Source organism: Oncorhynchus masou, unplaced genomic scaffold (assembly GCF_036934945.1).
Source record: "Oncorhynchus masou masou isolate Uvic2021 unplaced genomic scaffold, UVic_Omas_1.1 unplaced_scaffold_585, whole genome shotgun sequence".
Taxonomy (NCBI): Eukaryota; Metazoa; Chordata; class Actinopteri; order Salmoniformes; family Salmonidae; genus Oncorhynchus; species Oncorhynchus masou.
The window spans coordinates 88,323-102,500 of NW_027012271.1; the positions used below are offsets into that span (position 1 = coordinate 88,323).

Sequence of the window (14,178 nt, forward strand, 5' to 3'; positions counted from 1 at the left end):
TGATGGGGGGAAATCATACCATCTAGTGATGGGGGGAAATCATACCATCTAGTGATGGGGGGAAATCATACCATCTTGTGATGGGGGAAATCATACCATCTAGTGATGGGGGAAATCATACCATCTTGTGATGGGGGAAATCATACCATCTAGTAATGGGGGGAAATCATACTATCTAGTGATGGGGGGAGAAATCATACCATCTGGTGATGGGGGGAAATCATACCATCTAGTGATGGGGGGAAATCATACCATCTAGTGATGGGGGAATCATACCATCTAGTAAGGGGGGAAATCATACCATCTAGTGATGGGGGGAGAAATCATACCATCTGGTGATGGGGGGAAATCATACCATCTTGTGATGGGGGAAATCATACCATCTAGTAATGGGGGGAGAAATCATAACATCTAGTGATGGGGGGAGGGGGAAATCATACCATCTAGTGATGGAGGAAATCATACCATCTAGTGATGGGGGAATCATACCATCTAGTAATGGGGGGAAATCATACCATCTAGTAATGGGGGGAAATCGTACCATCTAGTGATGGGGGAAATCATACCATCTTGTGATGGGGGAAATCATACCATCTAGTAATGGGGGAAATCATACCATCTTGTGATGGGGGAAATCATACCATCTAGTAATGGGGGAAATCATACCATCTAGTGATGGGGGGAAATCATACCATCTTGTGATGGGGGAAATCATACCATCTAGTGATGGGGGGAAATCATACCATCTAGTGATGGGGGAAATCATACCATCTTGTGATGGGGAAATCATACCATCTAGTGATGGGGGAAATCATACCATCTAGTGATGGGGGAAATCATACCATCTAGTAATGGGGGAAATCATACCATCTAGTGATGGGGGAAATCATACCATCTAGTGATGGGGGAAATCATACCATCTAGTGATGGGGGAAATCATACCATCTAGTGATGGGGGGAAATCATACCATCTAGTGATGGGGGGAAATCATACCATCTTGTGATGGGGGAAATCATACCATCTAGTGATGGGGGGAAATCATACCATTTAGTGATGGGGAGTGAGGTCTCTCAGTATGGTGATATTATGGTATGGGGATAATATGGTATGGTGATAATATGGTATGGTGATAATATGGTATGGTGAGGTCTCTCAGTATGGTGATAATATGGTATAGTGATAATATGGTATGGTATGGTCTCTCAGTATGGTGATAATATGGTGATAATATGGTATGGTGATAATATGGTATGGTGATAATATGGTATGGTGAGGTCCCTCAGTATGGTGATAACATGGTATGGTGGTAATATGGTATGGTGATAATATGGTATGGTATGGTGATAATATGGTATGGTGATATGGTATGGTGATATATGGTATGGTGATAATATGGTATGGTGATATGGTATGGTGATAATATGGTATGGTATGGTGATAATATGGTATGGTGATATGGTATGGTGATATATGGTATGGTGATAATATGGTATGGTGATATGGTATGGTGATATATGGTATGGTATGGTGATAATATGGTATGGTGATATGGTATGGTGATATATGGTATGGTGATAATATGGTATGGTGATAATATGGTATAGGCTATGCTCAGTATGGTGATAAACATGGTACGGTGAGGTCTCTGGCTATTACCAGCCCTATACCCAGCCCTATTCCCAGCCCTATTCCCAGCCCTATTCCCAGCCCTATTCCCAACCCTATACCCAGCCCTATTCCCAACCCTATTCCAAGCCCTATACCCAGCCCTATACCCAGCCCTATACCAACCCTATACCAGCCCTATACCCAGCCCTATTCCCAACCCTATTCCCAGCCCTATACCCAGCCCTATACCCAGCCCTATACCAGCCCTATACCAGCCCTATACCCAGCCCTATTCCCAGCCCTATACCCAGCCCTATACCCAGCCCTATACCCAGCCCTACTCCCAGCCCTATACCCAGCCCTATACCCAGCCCTATTCCCAGCCCTACACCCAGCTCTACTCCCATCCCTACTCCCAGCCCAACTCCCAGCCCTATACCCAGCCCTATTCCCAGCCCTACACCCAGCCCTACACCCAGCCCTACTCCCATCCCTACTCCCAGCCCTACTCCCAGCCCTACACCCAGCCCTATTCCCAGCCCTATTCCCAGCCCTACTCCCAGCCCTACTCCCAGCCCTATTCCCAGCCCTATACCCAGCCCTATACCCAGCCCTATTCCCAGCCCTATTCCCAGCCCTATACCCAGCCCATACCAAGCCCTATTCCCAGCCCTATACCCAGCCCTATACCAGCCCTATTCCCAGCCCTATACGCCACCCTATTCCCAGCCCTATTCCCAGCCCTATAACCAGCCCTACTCCCAGCCCTATACCAGCCCTATTCCCAGCCCTATACCAGCCCTATACCCAGCCCTATTACCAGCCCTACTCCCAGCTCTATGCCCAGCCCTATAACCAGCCCTATAACCAGCCCTATAACCAGCCCTATAACCAGCCCTATACCCAGCCCTATTACCAGCCCTATTCACAGCCCTATACCAGCCCTATACCAGCCCTACTCCCAGCCCTACACCCAGCCCTATTACCAGCCCTACTCCCAGCCCTATTCCCAGCCCTATAACCAGCCCTATTCCCAGCCCTACTCCCAGCCCTATTACCAGCCCTATTACCAGCCCTACTCCCAGCCCTATTCCCAGCCCTACTCCCAGCCCTATTCCCAGCCCTACTCCCAGCCCTATACCCAGCCCTATTACCAGCCCTATTACCAGCCCTATTCCCAGCCCTATTACCAGCCCTATTCCCAGCCCTATAACCAGCCCTATTCCCAGCCCTACTCCCAGCCATATTCCCAGCCCTATTCCCAGCCCTATAACCAGCCCTACTCCCAGCCCTATTCCCAGCCCTATTACCAGCCCTACTCCCAGCCCTATTCCCAGCCCTATTCCCAGCCCTACTCCCAGCCATATTCCCAGCCCTATTACCAGCCCTATTACCAGCCCTATTCCCAGCCCTATTACCAGCCCTACTCCCAGCCCTATTCCCAGCCCTATAACCAGCCCTATTCCCAGCCCTACTCCCAGCCATATTCCCAGCCCTATTCCCAGCCCTACTCCCAGCCCTATTCCCAGCCCTATACCCAGCCCTATACTCAGCCCTATACCAGCCCTACTCCCAGCCCTATTCCCAGCCCTATTCCCAGCCCTATTACCAGCCCTACTCCCAGCCCTATTCCCAGCCCTATTACCAGCCCTATACCAGCCCTATTCCCAGCCCTATTACCAGCCCTATACCAGCCCTATTCCCAGCCCTATTACCAGCCCTATTCCCAGCCCTATTCCCAGCCCTATTACCAGCCCTACTCCCAGCCCTATTCCCAGCCCTATTACCAGCCCTATTACCAGCCCTACTCCCAGCCCTATTCCCAGCCCTATTACCAGCCCTACTCCCAGCCCTATTACCAGCCCTACTCCCAGCCCTATTCCCAGCCCTATACCCAGCCCTACTCCAAGCCCTATACCAGCCCTATTCCCAGCCCTATTCCCAGCCCTATTACCAGCCCTACTCCCAGCCCTATTCCCAGCCCTATTACCAGCCCTATTCCCAGCCCTATTCCCAGCCCTACTCCCAGCCCTATTACCAGCCCTATTCACAGCCCTATACCAGCCCTATACCAGCCCTATTCCCAGCCCTATACCAGCCCTATACCCAGCCCTATTACCAGCCCTACTCCCAGCTCTATGCCCAGCCCTATAACCAGCCCTATAACCAGCCCTATAACCAGCCCTATAACCAGCCCTATACCCAGCCCTATACCCAGCCCTATTACCAGCCCTATTCACAGCCCTATACCAGCCCTACTCCCAGCCCTACACCCAGCCCTATTACCAGCCCTACTCCCAGCCCTATTCCCAGCCCTATAACCAGCCCTATTCCCAGCCCTACTCCCAGCCCTATTCCCAGCCCTATTACCAGCCCTACTCCCAGCCCTATTCCCAGCCCTATTCCCAGCCCTACTCCCAGCCCTACTCCCAGCCCTATTCCCAGCCCTATTACCAGGCCTATTCCCAGCCCTATTCCCAGCCCTACTCCCAGCCCTATTACCAGCCCTACTCCCAGCCCTATTACCAGCCCTACTCCCAGCCCTATTACCAGCCCTACTCCCAGCCCTATTACCAGCCCTACTCCCAGCCCTATTCCCAGCCCTATAACCAGCCCTATTCCCAGCCCTACTCCCAGCCCTATTACCAGCCCTACTCCCAGCCCTATTCCCAGCCCTATAACCAACCCTATTCCCAGCCCTACTCCCAGCCCTATACCCAGCCCTATTACCAGCCCTATTCCCAGCCCTATTCCCAGCCCTACTCCCAGCCCTATTCCCAGCCCTATTACCAGACCTATTCACAGCCCTATACCAGCCCTATACCCAGCCCTATTACCAGCCCTACTCCCAGCCCTATACCCAGCCCTATTACCAGCCCTATTCCCAGCCCTATTACCAGCCCTACTCCCAGCCCTATTACCAGCCCTACTCCCAGCCCTATTCCCAGCCCTATTACCAGCCCTATTCCCAGCCCTACTCCCAGCCCTATACCCAGCCCTATTCCCAGCCCTATACTCAGCCCTATACCAGCCCTACTTCCAGCCCTATACCCAGCCCTATTCCCAGCCCTATACCAGCCCTATAACCAGCCCTACTCCCAGCCCTATTACCAGCCCTATACCAGCCCTATACTCAGCCCTATACCAGCCCTACACCCAGCCCTACTCCCAGCCCTATTCCCAGCCCTATTCCCAGCCCTATACTCAGCCCTATACCAGCCCTACTCCCAGCCCTATTCCCAGCCCTATTACCAGCCCTATTACCAGCCCTATTACCAGCCCTACTCCCAGCCCTATTCCCAGCCCTATTACCAGCCCTACTCCCAGCCCTATTACCAGCCCTACTCCCAGCCCTATTACCAGCCCTATTCCCAGCCCTATTCCCAGCCCTACTCCCAGCCCTATTACCAGCCCTACTCCCAGCCCTATACCAGCCCTATTCCCAGCCCTATTCCCAGCCCTATTACCAGCCCTACTCCCAGCCCTATTACCAGCCCTATTCCCAGCCCTATTACCAGCCCTACTCCCAGCCCTACTCCCAGCCCTATACCCAGCCCTATTCCCAGCCCTATTACCAGCCCTACTCCCAGCCCTACTCCCAGCCCTACACCCAGCCCTACTCCCAGCCCTATTCCCAGCCCTATTCCCAGCCCTATTCCCAGCCCTATTCCCAGCCCTACTCCCAGCCCTATTACCAGCCCTATTCACAGCCCTATACCAGCCCTATACCAGCCCTATACCAGCCCTACTCCCAGCCCTATACCCAGCCCTATTACCAGCCCTATTCCCAGCCCTACTCCAAGCCCTATACCCAGCCCTATTACCAGCCCTATTCCCAGCCCTATACCCAGCCCTATACCCAGCCCTATACCCAGCCCTACTCCCAGCCCTATACCCAGCCCTACTCCCAGCCCTATACCCAGCCCTATTACCAGCCCTATTCCCAGCCCTACTCCAAGCCCTATACCCAGCCCTATTACCAGCCCTATTCCCAGCCCTACTCCCAGCCCTATACCCAGCCCTATACCCAGCCCTATACCCAGCCCTACTCCCAGCCCTATACCCAGCCCTATACCCAGCCCTATTACCAGCCCTATTCCCAGCCCTATACCCAGCCCTATTCCCAGCCCTATACCCAGCCCTATACCCAGCCCTATACCCAGCCCTATTACCAGCCCTATTCCCAGCCCTATACCCAGCCCTATTCCCAGCCCTATTACCAGCCCTACTCCCAGCCCTATACCCAGCCCTATTCCCAGCCCTATACCCAGCCCTATACCCAGCCCTACTCCCAGCCCTATTCCCAGCCCTATACCAGCCCTATACCAGCCCTATTACCAGCCCTATACCCAGCCCTATTACCAGCCCTATTCCCAGCCCTATACCCAGCCCTATTCCCAGCCCTATTACCAGCCCTACTCCCAGCCCTATACCCAGCCCTATACCCAGCCCTATACCCAGCCCTACTCCCAGCCCTATTCCCAGCCCTATACCAGCCCTATTCCCAGCCCTATTACCAGCCCTACTCCCAGCCCTATACCCAGCCCTATTCCCAGCCCTATACCCAGCCCTATACCCAGCCCTACTCCCAGCCCTATTCCCAGCCCTATACCAGCCCTATACCAGCCCTATTACCAGCCCTATACCCAGCCCTATACCCAGCCCTATACCCAGCCCTACTCCCAGCCCTATACCAGCCCTATACCAGCCCTATTACCAGCCCTATACCCAGCCCTATACCAGCCCTATTACCAGCCCTATACCCAGCCCTATACCAGCCCTATACCAGCCCTATTACCAGCCCTATACCCAGCCCTATACCAGCCCTATTACCAGCCCTATACCCAGCCCTATACCAGCCCTATTACCAGCCCTATACCAGCCCTATACCCAGCCCTATACTCAGCCCTACTCCAAGCCCTATACCAGCCCTATTCCCAGCCCTATACCAGCCCTATACCCAGCCCTATACTCAGCCCTACTCCAAGCCCTATACCAGCCCTATTCCCAGCCCTATACCAGCCCTATACCCAGCCCTATACCCAGCCCTATACCAGCCCTATACCCAGCCCTATACCCAGCCCTATACCAGCCCTATACCCAGATATGTGGGATGTGATATTTGAGGAAACAAAACAACTATATCAAGAGTTATAACTCATGTTTAAATCACTAGTCACAACACACAGACAAGGGCTTCTGTGGTCAATAACAGCAAGGCTCCATTCTGATGATCTACCCTTCTCCCAAAGTGTGCACTTCCCCTCTGGTGTTAGGAATATGTTTGGAGTGTACGAGTGCACACTCCTGGAGAAGGGTAGGCGATGGGAACACAGTGACAACTCACCTTTTCTTGTCAGGGATCAAGGCACACTCAGAGATGTTGGACAGATGTCCTCTCTCAAACACCAACAGCGCGGCGCCACTCTCCGTGTCCTTCAGAAGCAGACATACAATGTGTGGCCCTAATGGCACCCTATTCCCTACAGAGTGCACTACTCTTGACCAGAGCCCTATAGGCCTTGGTCAGAAGTAGTGCACTATATAGGGAATACGGGTGCTATTTAGGTTCACAGACATACCATATAGTTCAGGTTCATACCTATGGGCCTTGGTCAGAAGTAGTGCACTATATAGGGAATACGGGTGCTATTTAGGCCACAGATACCATATAGTTCAGGTTCATACCTATGGGCCAGACAATAATCTTTCAACATGAATATATTATTAAAAAATAAGACAGACATCCACAGCCAGGAGTGGAAAACGATCCACATAAACACTGAGATGGATTAGGTGTGTGACATCACACAGACAGGAAATAGACAGACACACAGACAGGAAATAACAGACACACAGACAGGAAATAGACAGACACACAGACAGGAAATAGACAGACACAGAGACAGGAAATAGACAGACACAGAGACAGGAAATAGACAGACACACAGACAGGAAATAGACAGACACAGAGACAGGAAATAGACAGACACACAGACAGGAAATAACAGACACACAGACAGGAAATAGACAGACACAGAGACAGGAAATAGACAGACACACAGACAGGAAATAACAGACACACAGACAGGAAATAGACAGACACACAGACAGTAGTGCACTATACAGGGAATAGTGGTCATAAGTAGTGCACTATATAGGGAATAGTGGTCATAAGTAGTGGACTATATAGGAAAAGTGGTCATAAGTAGTGCACTATATAGGGAATTGTGGTCATAAGTAGTGCACTATATAGGGAATAGTGGTTATAAGTAGTGCACTATATAGGGAATAGTGGTCATAAGTAGTGGACTATATAGGAAAAGTGGTCATAAGTAGTGCACTATATAGGGAATAGTGGTCATAAGTAGTGCACTATATAGAGAATAGTGGTTATAAGTAGTGGACTATATAGGAAAAGTGGTCATAAGTAGTGCACTATATAGGGAATAGTGGTCATAAGTAGTGCACTATATAGGGAATAGTGGTCATAAGTAGTGGACTATATAGGGAATAGTGGTTATAAGTAGTGCACTATATAGGGAATAGTGGTTATAAGTAGTGCACTATATAGGGAATAGTGGTCATAAGTAGTGCACTATATAGGGAATAGTGGTTATAAGTAGTGGACTATATAGGAAAAGTGGTCATAAGTAGTGCACTATATAGGGAATAGTGGTCATAAGTAGTGCACTATATAGGGAATAGTGGTTATAAGTAGTGGACTATATAGGAAAAGTGGTCATAAGTAGTGCACTATATAGGGAATAGTGGTCAAAAGTAGTGCACTATATAGGGAATAGTGGTCATAAGTAGTGCACTATATAGGGAATAGTGGTTATAAGTAGTGCACTATATAGGGAATAGTGGTTATAAGTAGTGCACTATATAGGGAATAGTGGTCATAAGTAGTGCATTATATAGGGAATAGTGGTTATAAGTAGTGCACTATATAGGGAATAGTGGTCATAAGTAGTGCACTACATGTGGAAGTGTTCCATTTGGGAAGCAGTCCTAGTGTTTGGTGGACCTACCCACAGAGTGGCCGTCTTGTCGTGGGAACTGGTCAGGACTTTGGTGTCGTCAAAGCAGAAGTGGCAGCCAGTGACAGCATCTGTGTGACCCCTCAGCACCTTGATGGGAATCTGAAGAGGCACGGAGAATCAAGCCCTGTCTAACATCTTCATTACATCATGATGGGAATCTAAAGAGGCACGGAGAATCAAGCCCTGTCTAACATCTTCATTACATCATGATGGGGGTCTGAAGAGGCACGGAGAATCAAGCCCTGTCTAACATCTTCATTAATTCATGATGGGAATCTGAAGAGGCACGGAGAATCAAGCCCTGTCTAACATCTTCATTACATCATGATGGGGGTCTGAAGAGGCATGGAGAATCAAGCCCCATTTCACATCTCCATTACACCATGATGGGGGTCTGAAGAGGCACGGAGAATCAAGCCCTGTCTCACATCTCCATTACACCATGATGGGAATCTGAAGAGGCACGGAGAATCAAGCCCTGTCTAACATCTTCATTAATTCATGATGGGAATCTGAAGAGGCACGGAGAATCAAGCCCTGTCTAACATCTTCATTACACCATGATGGGAATCTGAAGAGGCACGGAGAATCAAGCCCTGTCTAACATCTTCATTACATCATGATGGGGGTCTGAAGAGGCACGGAGAATCAAGCCCTGTCTAACATCTTCATTACATCATGATGGGAATCTGAAGAGGCACGGAGAATCAAGCCCTGTCTAACATCTTCATTACATCATGATGGGGGTCTGAAGAGGCACGGAGAATCAAGCCCTGTCTAACATCTTCATTACATCATGATGGGGGTCTGAAGAGGCACGGAGAATCAAGCCCTGTCTAACATCTTCATTACATCATGATGGGGGTCTGAAGAGGCACGGAGAATCAAGCCCTGTCTAACATCTTCATTACATCATGATGGGGGTCTGAAGAGGCACGGAGAATCAAGCCCTGTCTCACATCTTCATTACATCATGATGGGGGTCTGAAGAGGCACGGAGAATCAAGCCCTGTCTAACATCTTCATTACATCATGATGGGGGTCTGAAGAGGCACGGAGAATCAAGCCCTGTCTCACATCTTCATTAATTCATGATGGGAATCTGAAGAGGCACGGAGAATCAAGCCCTGTCTAACATCTTCATTACATCATGATGGGGGTCTGAAGAGGCACGGAGAATCAAGCCCTGTCTAACATCTTCATTAATTCATGATGGGAATCTGAAGAGGCACGGAGAATCAAGCCCTGTCTAACATCTTCATTACATCATGATGGGGGTCTGAAGAGGCACGGAGAATCAAGCCCTGTCTAACATCTTCATTAATTCATGATGGGAATCTGAAGAGGCACGGAGAATCAAGCCCCGTCTCACATCTCCATTCCACATAGTAATAGTATTTGAATCAAGCCCCGTCTCACATCTCCATTCCACATAGTAATAGTAATTGAATCAAGCCCCGTCTCACATCTCCATTCCACATAGTAATAGTATTTGAATCAAGCCCCGTCTCACATCTCCATTCCACATAGTAATAGTATTTGAATCAAGCCCCGTCTCACATCTCCATTCCACATAGTAATAGTATTTGAATCAAGCCCCGTCTCACATCTCCATTACACATAGCAATAGTATTTGAATCAAGCCCCGTCTCACATCTCCATTACACATAGCAATAGTATTTGAATCAAGCCCCGTCTCACATCTCCATTACACATAGCAATAGTATTTGAATCAAGCCCCGTCTCACATCTCCATTCCACATAGCAATAGTATTTGAATCAAGCCCCGTCTCACATCTCCATTCCACATAGCAATAGTATTTGAATCAAGCCCCGTCTCACATCTCCATTACACATAGCAATAGTATTTGAATCAAGCCCCGTCTCACATCTCCATTACACATAGCAATAGTATTTGAATCAAGCCCCGTCTCACATCTCCATTCCACATAGCAATAGTATTTGAATCAAGCCCCGTCTCACATCTCCATTCCACATAGTAATAGTATTTGAATCAAGCCCCGTCTCACATCTCCATTACACATAGTAATAGTATTTGAATCAAGCCCCGTCTCACATCTCCATTCCACATAGTAATAGTATTTGAATCAAGCCCCGTCTCACATCTCCATTCCACATAGTAATAGTATTTGAATCAAGCCCCGTCTCACATCTCCATTACACATAGTAATAGTATTTGAATCAAGCCCCGTCTCACATCTCTATTCCACATAGTAATAGTATTTGAATCAAGCCCCGTCTCACATCTCCATTCCACATAGTAATAGTAATTGAATCAAGCCCCGTCTCACATCTCCATTCCACATAGTAATAGTATTTGAATCAAGCCCCGTCTCACATCTCCATTCCACATAGTAATAGTATTTGAATCAAGCCCCGTCTCACATCTCCATTCCACATAGTAATAGTAATTGAATCAAGCCCCGTCTCACATCTCCATTCCACATAGTAATAGTATTTGAATCAAGCCCCGTCTCACATCTCCATTCCACATAGTAATAGTATTTGAATCAAGCCCCGTCTCACATCTCCATTCCACATAGTAATAGTATTTGAATCAAGCCCCGTCTCACATCTCCATTCCACATAGTAATAGTAATTGAATCAAGCCCCGTCTCACATCTCCATTCCACATAGTAATAGTATTTGAATCAAGCCCCGTCTCACATCTCCATTCCACATAGTAATAGTATTTGAATCAAGCCCCGTCTCACATCTCCATTCCACATAGTAATAGTATTTGAATCAAGCCCCGTCTCACATCTCCATTCCACATAGTAATAGTATTTGAATCAAGCCCCGTCTCACATCTCCATTCCACATAGTAATAGTATTTGAATCAAGCCCCGTCTCACATCTCCATTACACATAGCAATAGTATTTGAATCAAGCCCCGTCTCACATCTCCATTACACATAGTAATAGTATTTGAATCAAGCCCCGTCTCACATCTCCATTCCACATAGTAATAGTATTTGAATCAAGCCCCGTCTCACATCTCCATTCCACATAGTAATAGTATTTGAATCAAGCCCCGTCTCACATCTCCATTCCACATAGTAATAGTATTTGAATCAAGCCCCGTCTCACATCTCCATTCCACATAGTAATAGTATTTGAATCAAGCCCCGTCTCACATCTCCATTCCACATAGTAATAGTATTTGAATCAAGCCCCGTCTCACATCTCCATTCCACATAGTAATAGTATTTGGGCCCAGTTGTTTCCCTAGCACTGTTTCAACATGCTAACGTTTTAGCATTTTTAGCAGAAATCCCATTCAAGTCATGGGACTGATATTAGCATTTTTCAAATTGTCCAAATCATCTGAAACTATCTAATTTTATTGTGAAAGCACAACAAAGTCACTTATATATGTTTTGAACACAACTAAAGCATCGCAGTAATGATAATGTTAATAATCATAATTTAAGACAATAGCTGAGGTCTGTTCTAAAACGACACCTTAATTAATGACCCATCTGTTGAGATGTCTTGGTCATAATTGCTATGCTTGGCCACCAGCCAGATGTATAGCAGGAGGGCTTTTCACGCTGCGTTTCCTAGCCTGGTCCCAGATCTGTTTTGTGCTCTTGCCAACTCATTGTCAAGACAAGCTTGTTTTGTCATGAGTGGTAAGGAGCTGGGCATGATAGCACAAACAGACTGGCACTCAAGTGTGTCCATGTTTAATGGAAACTGTTGTCAGTTTAAAGCTTGCTGTCTAGGAGGCTAAGTTGCCATCATTCATCCTTGTTATTGTCAGTGTTACGACACAGGTGCAACACAATTAATTATGTATAGCTATGTTGGATGGCTGTTAGCTTGCCTTGCTAACGTTAACTATTAGCTGACCAATCACTCATTGACGTTTGTAGTTTTAAAAACAGTTTACAGGGAAGTAGCTGCACACTATTACAGCACATAACCCAGCTACCTAGCTTCTCTAGGATGAGCTATGAACATGAAGGCTATTCAACTCATCCCCTCTCTACCCAGCTAGCTAACTGCTACCTGCTCTAGGATGAGCTATAAACATGAAGGCTATTCAACTCATCCCCTCACTACCCAGCTAGCTAACTGCTACCTGTTCTAGGATAAGCTATGAACATGAAGGCTGACCTGCTACCTGGGCAGCTAGCTAACTGCTACCTGGGCAGCTAGCTAACTGGGACCTGGGCAGCTAGCTACCTGCTACCTGGGCCTACCTGCTACCTGGGCAGCTAGCTACCTGCTACCTGGGCAGCTAGCTAACTGAGACCTGGGCAGCTAGCTAACTGAGACCTGGGCAGCTAGCTAGCTGATACCTGGGCTAGCTCCTGATGTTCCCACAACGAGGCTCTTCTCTTCTCCACATCCTTCTCCTCTTTCCCTTCATCAATGGTCTCATCAAGTGACAAAGGGTCGATATTTCTCCACGTCATTTTGTCCAGGAAACGAAATGTATTTCACTACGTAAGGTATTTCATTGTTTTGGGGTAAAAGTATATAGCTACTGTAGCTAACCAGTCAGTCAGAGGAGCCAATGTTGTCCAAAGTTTGCGTTCCCATAGCGACGGCCAGGCATCAGGAGCACTGAGTGTGGTGTGACTGAGATGGATAACAATCTGAAATGTGCAGACTACACACACGGACAGAGAGTTTTTTTTAATGTAATTACTTTTTTACTATACATGTATACAACAGTATTACTTTCCTGCGTCACCCTAGCCACCACCCGGGCTCGAACCAGGGACCCTCTGCACACATCAACAACTGAAACCCACAAAGCATCGTCACCCATCACAACCACTTCAGGTCTCAGAGCGAGTGACGTAACCAATTGAAACGATATTAGCGCGCACCACCGCTAACTAGCTAGCCATTTCACATCGGTTACACATATGTACAGTTGAAATTCGGAAGTTTACATACTCTTAGGTTGGAATCATTAAAACTCATTTTCCAACCACTCCACACATTTCTTGTTAACAAACTATAGTTTTGGCAAGTTGGTTAGGACATCTACTTTGTGATGACAAGTCATTTTGCCAACAATTGTATACACAGATTATTTCACTTATAATTCACTGTATCACAATGCCAGTGGGTCAGAAGTTTACATACAGTAAATTGACTGTGCCTTTATACAGCTTGGAAAATTCTAGAAAGTTATGTCACGGCTTTAGAAGCTTCTGATAGGCTAATTAACATAATTTGAGTCAATTGGAGGTGTACCTGTGGATGTATTTCAAGGCCTACCTTCAAACTCCGTGCCTCTTTGTCGACATCATGGGAAAATCAAAAGAAATCAGCCAAGATCTCAGAAAAAAAACACTTGAAGGTACCACATTCATCTGTACTAACAAAACTACACAAGTATAAACACCATGGGACCACGCAGCCGCCATACCGCTCAGGAAGGAGACGCGTTCTGTCTCCTAGAGATGAACCTACTTTGGTGCTAAAAGTGCAAATTAATCCCAGAACAACAGAAAAGGACCTTGTGAAGATGCTGAAGGA

At 47.7% G+C, this 14,178-nt stretch overlaps 1 protein-coding gene across 1 annotated transcript in view; it reads right to left on the reverse strand.

The window, feature by feature from the left end:
• LOC135536262 (WD repeat-containing protein 88-like) overlaps positions 1-13,113 on the reverse strand; it is a 33,144-nt gene extending 20,031 nt beyond the window's left edge. Inside the window, exons 1-3 of the mRNA XM_064962627.1 lie at positions 12,984-13,113; positions 8,644-8,754; positions 6,957-7,045 (exon numbers count right to left, since the gene is read on the reverse strand). Coding sequence (XP_064818699.1) covers positions 6,957-7,045; positions 8,644-8,754; positions 12,984-13,100 — 317 coding nt within the window. The 5' untranslated portion in view covers positions 13,101-13,113. The remainder of the gene's footprint in view (positions 1-6,956; positions 7,046-8,643; positions 8,755-12,983) is intronic.
• Positions 13,114-14,178: the final 1,065 nt, after the last annotated feature.